At 38.6% G+C, this 14,378-nt stretch overlaps 1 protein-coding gene across 4 annotated transcripts in view; it reads left to right on the forward strand.

Moving 5' to 3' along the window:
- The window catches only part of Spag16 (sperm associated antigen 16), an 871,964-nt gene that overhangs the window by 64,319 nt on the left and 793,267 nt on the right, over window positions 1-14,378 (forward strand). For all 4 annotated transcript variants that reach the window (XM_021171958.2, XM_029483611.1, XM_029483612.1 and 1 more), the window contains exons 9-10: window positions 781-825; window positions 2,090-2,199. In XM_021171958.2, the coding sequence (XP_021027617.1) occupies window positions 781-825; window positions 2,090-2,199 (155 nt within the window). The remainder of the gene's footprint in view (window positions 1-780; window positions 826-2,089; window positions 2,200-14,378) is intronic.

Below are 14,378 nucleotides of genomic sequence, written 5' to 3' on the forward strand. Positions count from 1 at the left end.
AGCCGCTCATTGTGGACACTGCTGTGCATGACCTTTGTAGCTTTATGCAATTCCATTCACCAGTTCTCTAAAAAAAGAGAAAAAAAAAAGAAGTATTCTCTCTCTCCCTCCCCCTCCCCCCGCCGTGTTTGTGTGTGTGTGTGTGTGTGTGTGTGTGTGTGTGTGTGTGTGTGTGTGTGTGTGTGTGTGTGTGTGTGTGTGTGTGTGTATTCTTAGAAGTCAGAAGACAGCTTTGAAGAACCAGATCTTTTCTTCCAAAAATGTAGATTCCAGGGATCAAATTTCGGTCACCAGGTTAGCATGACCAGTGCGTTGATCCTCAGGGCTCTCTTGTCAACTTCCTCTGTCTGTCAGTTCATGTTGTAATTCCTGGGCTTTTGGATTCCTTTTAAACGGGTCTTACCTGTGTCCTCAAAGTTTTTTTCCTTCTAGCAATTTCAGAGCTTTGCATCTTTTAAGGTCTTAGATCCACCCTGAACTGATTTCTCTACAGAGAAAAGAGTTATTAGAGAGCAATGAAATCATCCACATACTTTGTCTTTTCATGTTTCTCTCAACAATACATCTAAAGTAATAACTCACAGTATTGTCTATTGTGTGTTAGTGAATTTGCCCTTGCTTTAGTTATTTTAAATTAGTTGGATATACATTAAATAAATAAGTCATATGTACCTATATGTATAAATCAATTAGACATAGAGCACAAGCCATATGTACCTATATATGTGTGTATAAAGAGATGTGAATACAAAAGTCTTTTCTTCTCACTTCTTTCCTCAGACTCTTATGAGAGTGCTTCTATCACAAGAGAGTCAGGAGACAGAGGTATGTGTGTTGTCATGCGGTTTTACATTCTTTCCTACCTGTTCTTAACATCAAGAGGCATAGACAATAAAATTATGTAACCTTTATAACATTTATCATTTTTTTAATATTGTCACTTTTTATCATGCGTATTCTCGCCCCATTCAACATTGTTTATAAGCACACAGTTTTATGATACAGCAATTTGAATGTGCTGCGATTAAAGACTGTTTCCATTCATTGTAGCTGGTTCACAATTCCATTTTGTTAACCTTCTAAGGTAATAGCATCCTACATTTTGAGGAACTAAATTTTGAAATCAAACTTAAAGCACTTTAGAGTGTTAGTATATTTTGGTTGCAACCATAGTTTTAAAAATTAGTTGGACTGGGCATGATGATGCACAGCTTTAATCATAACACTCAGGAAGCAGAAGGGGGTAGAACTCTGAGATCAAGACCATCCTGGTGTACACAGGAAGTCAATAGGCCAGCTAAACCTACACAGTTAGATCCTCCAGCTCTCTCTCTCTTTTCCATCATTTCCCTCCTGCCCCTCCCCCTCCCCCGTCTCCTCCCCTTCCCCTTCCCCTCTCCCTCTCCCTCCCGCTCCCCTCCCCCCTCTCTCCCCCCTCCCTCCCCCCTCCCTTCCTCCTCCTCTCTCTTTTTCTCTTTGTCTCTGTCTTTGTCTCTCACATAGATAGACACAGATACAGATACACACATACACACATGCACACACACACACACACACACACACACACAAGTTTCTAGAAAGATAACTCTGGGTAAGAGCATATGTTGGTCTTGTATCATACCTGTGCTTGGTTACAAACATCTGTAATTCTGGTTCTAGGGTATCCGATGCCTTCCTTGTACTCTGTGAGACACCAGGCATGTATATAATCAACATACATGCAGGCAAACCACTTACATAATAAAATAAATTTAAGAAAGTAGACTTTAAAATACACATTTAGTGTGTGTATATATGTATGTGCACATGCAGTTGCATGCCAACACAGAAGCATGAAGGGCAGAGGACAGCTTGTGTGAGAGGTCAGTTCACTCCTTTCACTATGTGGGTCCTGAAGGTCAAATTCAGGCCAACAGACTTGGCATCAAGTTTGAGTGCACACTAACCTGTCTCATGAGCCCCATGTAATTATATATTATTCAGATAAATTTTAATACTTTCATAATGCATGCATTAAAAGATTCTTGATATATACATGTTTGTTATAATCATATCTTTTACAAGTAAATAGTTTTCTTTTCTCTTGAAGCTGGTCACAGTTGTGAGAAAGAAAACAGTTCTGAAGGCCCAACTCAGAAAAGTCTTCGTGAAGCCAGGGAAGAAGTTGGATATAAAACAAAGATGAAGAATGAGAAAAAGGTATGATGTTGACTTATGTTCCTCTTAGCTGGTGTGTAACATTGAGATTGTTAGAGGACAGCAAATGTACAGCATCAGTCTATTCACTGAAAGGGGAGTTTAGAGTTTATTTATTACAAGCTCTTTTACAGGAGAAATTAGAGCTTGGGCAAACAGCACTGGCATCTTGTTAACTCTGGTCACATACTTACTAGGGGTAAGGACAGCTCCATGAGTTTCAGTGCACTCACCTCAGCTCTGGATCCTACTTACAGTTGCCTCTGTCATAAAGAAAAGGCCTTCTCTTTCTCTGTGGGGTAACATAACTTCCCTAGTCTTCCTTCTAAATGCATAGAAGAGAATTGTGCACCATTTCAGAATAAGCCACTAATAAAGTTGAACACATGCTACATGCATATGTAGCAGCGGATGGCCTTGTCAGGCCTCAATTGGAGGAGAGGTGCATCATAGAAGATAGAGTACCATCATGGAAGCAGGGGGAGGGGAGATGAGATAGGGGGTTTCCAGGAGGGGGCGAACCAGGAAAGAGGATAATTTGAAATGCAAATAAAGAAAATACCCAATTAAAAAAAGAATGGATGTGTATATTCAATCCATTTGTTTGTTATCAGGATAGTAATTAAAATCTTATATAAATTTATAGTCAAAGGAATAAAAAATGAAAAAGAAAAACACAAAACATATTAAAGGAGTTGAATTAGGTACTTTGTGTTGCTGGGATAGAATACCCACGGAGAGCAATGCAAGGGAAGGCTTGGTCACGGTCATCCTCTTCACGGAGGAGCATTCGTTTCCCCGGGTTACACAGATTCTATCAGGTCGTGTGCTGTGCCTAGTGACAGCTGGTCCCCTGTATACACATATTCTCTTTCAGGTCGGGTGGTATGCTATGCTTAATGACAGTTGGGTGAATCATTAGTTAGCTTTGTTGTAATGCAAGGCTGGCATGTTATTTCACAGAAAACTTTGAAAATACAGAACATACAAATTATATATCAATGCTTTGTCCATTTTTCCTGGTGATGCAGTGCCACACTTAACGAAGTACCTCCATGGTAAAAAAATGAGACCTCAAATAAGCTGAACTATGTAAAGTATATCTGTCCTCTCTTTCCTCTATGATCACTCACTTTTATTAATATTTAAGTTAGTATGTATTTATTATTCTACAGCATCAGGGTATGTTTGTTTTATTCACTTTAAATGGCACTTATGGACTCTGTTATAGAAAAATACATATTTATAACATTTCATCAAACTGCATATTATTAATATGCATATTCTCATAATTGGCAGTGCTTGTGTTTGTTTTATAGTGCTAATTCTATTTTCTGTAAATTAGTAGGCAAACTCAATAAAACACCATTTAAATCTATTATATGTAAATATGATTTCTTACAGAATTAACTATTTTGAAGAAAGCCATGAAGTAGTAAATGGGCCTAAAACTATGTCTTTAAATTCCATCAGCTTCGTGCCTCATTAGCTCACACTTAGCTGCCCCTCTTCTCACTTGGTTTCTATGTTGCTCTATTCAAACTGTCTGTTTTGTTTTCCTGAAGAACCTCCTAGACTAATTTTCAAAAGATTCTATGGAAAGAAATCATCTCAATATTTACACACCTGAAATAGTCTCATTTTGTCTTGCATTAATACTCAGTTAATAATAGTTTATCAATTTAAATCACTTCCTCATTTGCATCTTGAGGGAACAGCCTTGCTATCTTAGATGCTCCTGCTGTTTGCTTTTGGAGTGATTCTCATTTTTTGTGAAAATAACCAATACTGTATGTGTTGCAATACACTAATGTGCCAATATTTTTAAAAGAATATGACAGTAATGTTTGCTCAGAAAATGGCCTTATTTATATGACTTGAGGAACTTTCAGGCTGATTGGCGAAGTCATTCTTCCATATTCATAGATGAAAACGTATTCTTGGCTTTTTGAGACAAATTAGTCAAGTCTGAGATCTTAGGGTACAAAAAGCAGCCTCAGATAAGTGACTTAGAATTAGAAAACTGAGTGTCCAGTTTTATGTGACACTAAAGCTGGATAGCGGAATGTGCTCCTCTGTGCTGTTCTGTTTTTACTTATAAGGAGTTGGAAGAGGTAAGATTTAAGAGGAATAGAGAAATCAGGTTTTCACTTGAACAACTTTGAGGTGTCTTAGAGTTCTTTGGACCTGCCAGATGCTGAAATCAGATTACCTCCATCATGAAACCTCCATAGTCATCTACTAACTTCCCTGAGAAACTGTGCCGGGTCACAACACTGTCCGGTGGCCTGCCTCTCCATGTTCCTCTTAATGTGCAGCGCAGGTCTTCTTTCTTACTTGCATCAGTTTCCAGCTTCACTACAACTCTCGGTCTTATTCCTCCTGACATCACAGTCAAGCTGCCATAGTTAAGAGGAGTATTTGATCTCACTCTTCAGTGAGATCTTCAGCTTGTTGCTATAGATTGCAGGTTAGCAAACATTTCACACTGCACTTTCCAAATATGGACAACAAGCATGAGACATCCTGCTTGTTGTCCATCAAGTGCATAGTAGGTCTGACTGTTATTCACATTCTCAAGTCTTAGAGGAATAGCCCTCACATGTGAGCTTTGTCTAGAGAGGTTCCTGGCATCCTCCATTCATTCCTATGTTCTCTAATGTCTTAAATCTTTGGTATTTATGAAAAGTTTAAAAGAATCAACTCCTTTTTAGTAAATCCTTAAAGTTTTGCAAGTTGCCTGATACCTCTTCTGGAAAGCAAAATATAGTGTTCTTTCTAAAAAAATCATGTGAAAATGTACTAATGTAGCTTGCTAAAATATGTGTTTTGGGGAAACTTTTAATTTAATGTCTCTAGATTTTTTTTCTATTCCTTTAGGTATTTTTCTTTTTAAAAAACTGTTAAATTTCATTTTTATTGTTCATTTGTATCCCTTGTTCCCACTTTTAAATCTGGTAAGATGTACAATTTACTTTCTCAAACCAGTGTTTCATAGACCTCACTGACTTCCATTCTGATTACCTTCTGGTTCTCTATTGGGGGAATGACTTCATCCATTTTATCACGATCAACCCCCTGACCCTGAATTTGTTTTTATTTTGAAAGCTCTGTTATTAATTTCCTATTCACCATTGACTCTGCTGTCTTAGAAGCCTAGTAATATGTCAACTGATGCAATATTTATTTGGATCTCCTTGTCTTAGAGTTACTATCACAGTGATGAAACACTAAGAACAAAAGAAAGTTGGGGGAGCAAAGTTGGCTTATGCTTCCACATCACTGCTCATCATTGAGGGAATTCAAGGAGGGAATTCAAACAGAGAAGGAACCTCAAGGCTTGAGCTGATGCAGAGTCTATGAAGGGAAGCTTCTTATTGGCTTTCTTCCCGTGGCTTGCTCAGCTGCTATGCGATAGAACCCAAGAAAACCAGCTCCAGGGTAGTCCCACCTACTATGGCTGGGCCTTTCTACATAGATCATTAATTAAGAAAATATACTGCAGGCTTACCTATAGGCCAATATTATAGAGGCATTTTCTCATTTGAGAGTCCCTTTTCCCAAATAAGTATAGCTTGTGCCAAGTTAACACAAAACTAGCCAGCACACTCCTTAAAGACTATAATTTTGCCTTTAAATGCTGATCTTCTGTTTCATTTCCTTCATAATAGTTCTTCATCTTTAGTTCTTTTTTGTTTTATTACTTTTTTCTTCAATTTGTGATCTTTTTTTGAGAGTTGTATATATACTTTAGATTAGGTTATTAAGCTCTCCACAGTCCATCATTAAAGGTACTTATTTCTGCATCATAATCAAAACTCATAAAAGGTATGAATATTGTCCAAGTTGATTGATGTGGACAGTGGCTATGAGCTCTTTGTTAGTGTGTAAGTGTCTGTCAAGGATAAGAAGGCAGAGCCTACAGCAAAGATGAGCAGGGTACTGCAATATCCCTGGCTACAAAACAGGGCACTTGTGGAAAGCAGAGGTTGAAATGTGTCGGCATATTTACTGATGCTGCTTTTCCTCATACTTCTCTGTACATTCCCATATGGTAAGATGCTGTGTCTTACTAGAGGTTAGAGGAAGACTCCAGCATTGCTAGGTTCTCTCTCTAGTTCCATGTGCCTATGCACATCACCCCAGAGAGAGAGAGAGAGAAAGAGAGAGAGAGAGAGAGAGAGAGAGAGAGAATGTTTGCAGGTAGTTGTTTCATGAAATTATCTGACATTTTGCATCTTCACTCAGATCAAAAGAGAAAGGAAATCAGAATTTCAACCAGGAGATAGAATTAGTCTGTGCCCCTCCCCCCCCCCCACACACACATGTTGAATGCCAGAAGAGGATATCTACTGTCTTGCTTTACCACTTTCAACTTTATTTACTTGAGCCAGGATTTCTCGCTAAACTTGGAGCTCTGATTGTAGACAACAAGCTATCTAAATCTAGTCCTTCTGTTTCAGTCACTATGGTCTTGGGGTTACAGGAGCCTGGGTGGCCATGCTTGGTCTTTTACATGGATGCTAGGGATCCAAACTCAAGTTCTTATACTTGCCACACAAGTACTTCACTAATACTGGGATCTCTCCAGCCCCAGGACTAGTAAGTACACTTTTAAAGTGACGTTGCCCTGAGACAAAGGAACTTAGTACTTTGTTAAGTGAAGGAAAAATTGTGTGATTATCTTTTCCCACTGGAATAGGGGAAAACATCCATGAAGTCAGTGGTAATAACCTATTAGGTAGTGTGCTGGTTTGCTCCAGTTAAAGATAATATTGAAGCACCCTCCATGTGGCCCAGATAATGTCTCTCCTCACCTGATAATAAGTGCAGAGGATTTTGCTTTAACTTCAATTTCTTTTGTTTTCTGAGACTTTCATAGTGCAGTGCAAAATGAACCAAAAGGTCTGTGGGGCAAGATGAGTGGTTTAGTTTTAAGAAGGGTTTTAATCTGCATGGATATATGTAAAATTGACATGGTCGTCATGGCTTGTGATTTGTACTCCTGAGCAGATATGAACTGTCAAGTGGTTATAGAGAGCTAACCATTGGTTCATGTAATAAGCTATGTTTTCTTAAATTTTCAAGAGGACCCAAAACTGTGTGTATCCTTAAGGTCATCTATAGGCAGTCAGCACTACAGGTCAGGAACTATTGAACTATTTGTACAAATTGCCTCTTTGGTATAGTTATCATGAAATCAAGAGTTTATGAAATATCATTAGATGGTTTACTATCCATTCTAAAATAATGATTAGTAATGCCCTGTGATGTTTCCAGACAGGAAAATTTCCTATAGACTGGTTTTAAGTTCACAAGTGAGAATGCTCATCTGGAAGAGACCATACATGCTCAAGTGTCTCATGGGAGAGACCATACATGTTAACACATCTCAAGCAGATATACACTGCTTCTGCTTCTTCTTTCTGATGGAGGAGAAACAAACACTTGCTGATTCATTGGCTCTGACTGTTTACCCCTGGACATGTTCATCTTCTGTTGCAGCAATATGTCAGACAGAACATCTGGAGTGCAGGCTGCTGTGTTGTTGAATTTTAATAGTTTACTGTTAGACTTCAGGGTTGCTCTTTTCTCTCCTCATAGAGAGTAGAAAAAGGATTTTTGTGGAAAGATCATGGATACTGCTGTATTTCCATCCTATATTTAATTTCTGCCAGGTCCTGGCAACCTTCCCAGGGTGTTATAGTTTTCTTGATCAGGGAAAGAACAGTTTTACAGGTTACCACTTGACATTTCCCCCCACACAAACCCTTATCCCACAGGCCATGAACAAACTGGGGTATTTTGCAGCTGCCAAATATATTCTTTCAATGATATGAGTATCTTTCCATCTCTGAACTCTTTCATTAAGTTGAATCATTTTATGTGATTTAAATTTTACTTCAATTAAAATTTTTATAAAAATTAGATGTTTTTTATCCAGATGGATTGAAGCAAAGGGTACACTGGGGAGGATGGATGGGTAGATGATAAATGGATGCTTAAACAGCCTTACAATGAAACTTGAAATATGTATTTATTTATTTATTTATTATTCGTTAATCCCTTGTTACAGTGCAGTTGTTATCCCCCTTCTGTTCTGCCCTCTGACTGTTCTTCATCCCATTCTTCCTCCTCCCCAGCCCTGCCTGTCTTCAAGAGGATGTCCCCAGCCCCTTACCCCAACCCTACCAAATCTCCCCACTTCCTGGGGCCTCAAGTCTCTCAAGAGTTAGGTGCATCTTCTCTCACTGAGGCCAGACTAGGCAGTCCTCTGTTGTATGTGTGTGTGTGTGGCCTCATATCATTTAGTTTATGCTTCCTGGTTGGTGGCTCAGTGTCTGAGAAATCTCAGGGGTCCAGGTTGAGACTCCTGGTCCTCCTAAAGGGTCACCCTCCTCAGCTTCCAGCTTTTCCCTAATTCAACCACAGGTGTCCCCAATTTCAGTCCATTGGTTGGGTATAAGTATCTGCATCTGACTCTTTCAGCTGCTTGTTGGGCCTCTTGGAGGGCATCCATGTTTATATTTTAAAAGGTCAAATGTCAAAGATTAAAAATAGTCACACCATCTTAATACTGAAAAATTTTAAAAAATATTTAGGGGAGTAACTAAAAATGTACTAGAGTTTTTGATTATTTGTTTAGGAAGAAAGCATATTATTTATAAACAATTATTGAGTGCTTATTATGCATAATAGATAATCTCATAAGAAGTGCTCAATAATTGTTTATAAAAAGATTGCCTATTATGGATTAACTTCCAGTGTGATGATAAAGACAGAACCTGGGTAATGCTAAACAAATGTATTCAGCAAGCACTAACTATTGGCACAGACCCATGTAATTCAGTGACTGTCTAGTCAGTCACTGCAGGCTAGATAGAATGGGACTTTTGTGAGTTCATAGGTGTGTGGAAGTACAGCACAGATATTTTCTGCAAATGCAGTGAAGACAGCTCTCGGGTGCTCCTCAGGGATGAACACTCTCAGACTTTGAGGATGACATATTCAGACCCACCTTGTGGATAAGGATGGTAGGATTCTGATCTCTTTTCAGAAGTGTCTCTCCATAGTTGTCAGAACAGTATGACTGTACCCTGGGAACAAGGAAACAGTTTCCTAATAGACAGTGACAAATCCTTTACCTGTGGCAAAACAGGACAAAGATGTCTGTAGATAGTGTTTTTCCTTAAACTTAGCCATGTAATACCTGAGAACTCACTTGCATCTATGCAAATCAACTGATGGTGCTTCTGCAGTTGTAATCCTGCCATCGTTGTCATAATACAAAACTTAGACTTCCAATTGTGCTGTTAGGGGAATCAGTAGTGATCCAGGTGTTCTGCTTGCAAAAAATATGTCAAGTCCTCTTCTAGATGTCTCCTATTCTGTCACTTAACTGCCAAGCCTGTAGCATTTAAAAATAATATCAAAATTACACAAGCTTTTTCATGGCCCTTACTTCAAAAAAATTAGTGTATTATATTCATTAGAGTATACAACAAAATATGTAACTAAAGCAGTAATGTAACAATACTCAATAGCTTCAATCATCAAATTTAACATGTATTTAGCTTGTTAATTGTATTTTATTAACCAGTAGCATGTACAAAAGTAGCTTTTAAAAAACTTAGCATACGCCATGGATATAGACAATGTAACACTCATTTTATATGTTTGTTCTAACTCCTTTGGATATTAAAAATGAGGTGCAATATCTTCTTAAGAGAACAAAGTGCTATTATTTAAAGGCTTCCTTTAGTTCTTTTGCAATTTTTCCTCTTAGAAGTTAGCTATTATATGTCATTTCCTTCAGAGCAGCTTCTACTAGCATTTTTCCAGTATACAAGTTGGCAGATGTTGTTCAGCAGTATGAAGGACTTGGAAGACTGATCTATATTTGAAACTCAAATCTTCCTTTTGTTACTTGTATAAACATGGATATTAATTAACTTATATGTATTCATCTCTCTTAACTATGAAGAATAAGATACTCACCATAAAGTTTTGTCAATATTTAAAAATAATACACACACACACACACACACACACACACACACACACACACACATATATATATTCCTCTTCTCCTGCACAGTTCCTTCAACGGAATTTGTACTCAAGTCATAATAACATTTTTATAGAAAAGGTTATTTACTAGAGTATCATAAATGATACTTTAATTAAAATTGTTTTATTATATATATATATATAATATATATTATGCAATATGATCAATCATTATCTATCCTGAATTCTCTTCTCGAACCTCTCCCAAGTTTCCCCTATCACAACCACCCATAACACATGGCTTCATGTCTTTTATTTTTCTTTTGATAACTCTTCAAGTTCGATTAATGCTACCCATAATTAGATGAATGTGTGCCCATGCACTGGAGCATAGAAACTCTACCATTGACCACATCTTCAAACCAAACCCAAAGTGATTCTTCCTCCAGCAACTGTTTACAGCCAGGAGCTCCTCTGTATGGTGTGAGACCTGGAGATCATCTAAAGACTCTATCTAAGCCAGGATTTGGCTAGATGGATCTTGTCTAAGCCTTGTGCATGCAACCACAGTGCTACGAGGTCACATTGTGCTAGCTCTGGTGTGTCCAGATGTCAGCATTTCACTCTGAGCTCTTACACTCCTGTCCTCAGCACTTTGTCCAGTTCTGCATCCCTCTATTAACTGCTGCCTACTGCAGAAATAAGTTTCTCTCACCAAGGCTGAGAGTAGTCCAGGTCTATGGGCATGCACATAATATTTAGAAGGCACTTTGACAGTATGATCATTTAGCAAATTATTAGCATGTTCTACCATGATCTCTATGCCATGGGCTTAGAGGACCAGGCATACTATACCAGGCATAAAATCTCCAACTGTAAATCAGGCCTCAAATCCAACCAGAAAGTGGTAAGTAACTCTATAATAGTCATGCTACTATTGTACCAGTGGGCAATATTGCCTGACAAGTGGTGATTGCATCATGAAGTGTTCATTATAGCACTGTGAAAAGTACCTAGCAAGGAGGAAGTTACCTTGTCTGTTTGAGATAGATTTCTCTAGGTCCTGCCTCTAAAATATATGGTTTCTTTAGCATCACTGTCTTACCTTGGAGTGTTACTGAGAGCCATAGGCAATGACAATAGCCCATGCTATTTTGGAATTCTGGGTCATTCTAGAGGGACAGTATCCCATGCCTCTACAGTTTTCCTTTAAAAACCCATGTCTTCCAGGAACATTGTCCACCCATGCAATTTGAGTTCTGTTTTTGAAGTTGTATTTGGAGATTATTTTACTGTAGTAATAATGATGATGATGATGATGATAATTTATTTTATTTATTTACATACAAAATGTCCTCCCAGTCCTCCCACACAGACTTCTTCCTTCCATTCCTTCCCTCTTCTCCTCTGAGAGGATGCCCACACCCTGACACTCCACCTCCATGAGGCATCAAGTCTCTACTGGATTACTGAATCCTCTCCCACTGAGGCCAGACAAGGCAGTCCTCTGCCTGGGTGCCTGGGATCAGCTCGTGTATGCTCTTTGGTTGGTGGCTTAGTCTCTGGGAACTCACAGGCATCCAGGTTAGTTGACACTGTTGGTGTTCCTATGGAGTTGTTATCCTCTTCAGTTCCTTTTGTCCTTCCCCTAACTCTTTCATAGGGGTCCCAACCTGAATCCAATGGTTGGCTGTAAGTATCTGCATCTGTATCAATTAGCAGCTGGTAGAGCCTCTCAGAGGTCAGCCATGGTAGGATCCTGTCTGCAAGCCTAACATGGCAACAGTAATCACGGTGGTTTAGGTGCCTGTACATGGAATGGATCCCAAGTTGGGCCGGTCACTGGTCAGCCTTTCCTTCAATCTCTGCTCCATTGTTGTCCCTGCATTTCCTTTAAACAGGAACAATTCTGGGTCAATAATTTTGAAAATGGGTGGGTGAGTCCATGCCTAAAATGGGAGCTATGTCTATCTACTGGAAGTGAACTCTTTAGGATCTAGCTCCCTACTGTTGGGCATTTTGGCTAAGCTCATTCCCATTGGACCCTGGTAGCTGCTCACATCCCTGATGTCTGGAACTTTCTAGAGATTTCCCCCACACCCCATCCTCCACTGCTGCATATTTTTATTTATTCTCTTGGGCCCTGCATATTTTTATTTATTCTCTTGCATCCCTCCTGTATCTCCCCATTCCTGTTCCTGTTCCCTTTTCTCATCCCCCTCCCCTCTCCCACTTTGGTCCCTCCTTCCTTCTGCCTCCCATTATTATTTTGTTCCCCTTTCTAAGTTGGATTGAAGTATCCACATTTGGACCTTCTTTCTTTTTAAGCTTCATATGGTCTGTGCGTTGTATCGTGGGTATTCTGAACTTTTTGGCTATATGCACTTGTCAGTGAGTACATAACATGTACGTCCTTTTGGGTTTGGGGTACCGTGCTTGGGATGATATATTCTAGTTCCATCTGTTTGCTTGCAAAATTTATGATGTTCTCCATGTTTAATAGGTGAGTACTATACACCATTGTGTAAATGAACCACATTTTCTATATCCATTCTTCAGTTGAGGGACATCTGGGTTGTTTCTAGCTTCTGGCTATTACAAATAAGGCTGCTGTGAGCATAATGAAGCATATGTTCTTGAGAAATGGTGGAACATCTTTTGGGTATATGCCCAGGAGTGGTATTGGTGGGTCTACAGATAGAACTATTTCCATTTTTCTGAGGAATAGTCAGATTGATTTCCAAACTGGTTGCACCAATTTGCAAAACCACCAGCAATAAAAAAGTGTTCATATTTCTCCACATCCTCACCAGCATGTACTATCACTTGAGTTTTTGATCTTAGCCATTCTGATTGGTATGAGGTGGAATCTCAGGGTCATTTTTATTTGAATATCCCTGATGAATAGTAATGTTGAACATTTCTTTAAGTGCTTCTCTGCCATTAGTGATTCCTCTGCTGAGACTCTGTTTAGCTCTGTACCTCATTTTTATTTTAGTTCTTTCATTTTTTAATATTTGTATTTAATAATTTATTTACTTACTTTACTTTTCTCTTACACTTTATATCTGCACCACAGGTCTCCTCCCTCCACTTCTCCATGTCTTTTTCAACATAACACCACCCCACCCACTACTCAGCCACCCTATTTTTAAATTGGGTAGTTTGATTTTCTGGAGTCTAATTTCCTGAGTTCTTTATATATTTTGAATATTAACCCTATATCGGATGTAGCGTTAATGAAGTTCTTTTCCCAATCAGTAGGTTGCAGATTTGTCTTATTGACAGTGTCCTTTGCTTTGTAGAAGCTTTTCAGTTTTAAGAGGTCACATTTATTAATTATTGATCTTAGAGCCTGAGCCACTGGTGTTCTGTTCAGGAAAACTTCCTCTGTGCCAGTCCATTCGAGGCTATTGTTTGGAATTGTTTTAATTTTCCACCTCTTTTGTTTTTTTCGTATAACTTGAGAATTGCTAATACATGTCTGTGAAGAATGCTGTTGGAATTTTGATGGAAATTGCATTGAATGTGTAGATTGCTTTGGTAAGATGATCATTTACACCATTTTATTTTAATCCTACCAATCCAGGAGCATGGGAGACTTTTCCTTCTTTTGAGGTTTTTTTTTTTTTTTTTTTTTTTTTTATTTATTTATTTATTTTTTTTTTTTGAGACAGAAGCTTAAAAGTCCAGGCTTACAGATCTTTCACTTCGTTAGAGTTTCACCAAGAAATTTTATATTAATTGTGGCTAACGTCAAGGGTGTTGTTTCCCTAATTTCTTTCCCTGCCGGTTTATCATTTTTATAAAGGAAGGCTACTAATTTCTTTGAGGTAATTTTAAATCTAGCCACTTTGCTGAAGGTGTTTATCAGCTGTAGGAGTTCTCTCGTAGAATGTTGGGGCCAACTTATGTATACCATCATATCATCTGTGAATAGTCGTACAAGATCTGGGTCCAGACAATGCTTAATTACATTGCTTCTGTTGATTATATTCTTTTACTTACCTTTTGCCATCTGGATGTCTCTGGTGTTAGCTGGCTTCTGAAAAGCTTCTACAAAGCAAAGGACACTGTCAATAAGACAAATCTGCAACCTACTGATTGGGAAAAGAACTTCATTAACTCTTCCCTTCCCTCCCCTGCCCTCCCCTCCCCTGCCCTCCCCTCCC

Source organism: Mus caroli, chromosome 1, assembly GCF_900094665.2.
Source record: "Mus caroli chromosome 1, CAROLI_EIJ_v1.1, whole genome shotgun sequence".
Taxonomy (NCBI): Eukaryota; Metazoa; Chordata; class Mammalia; order Rodentia; family Muridae; genus Mus; species Mus caroli.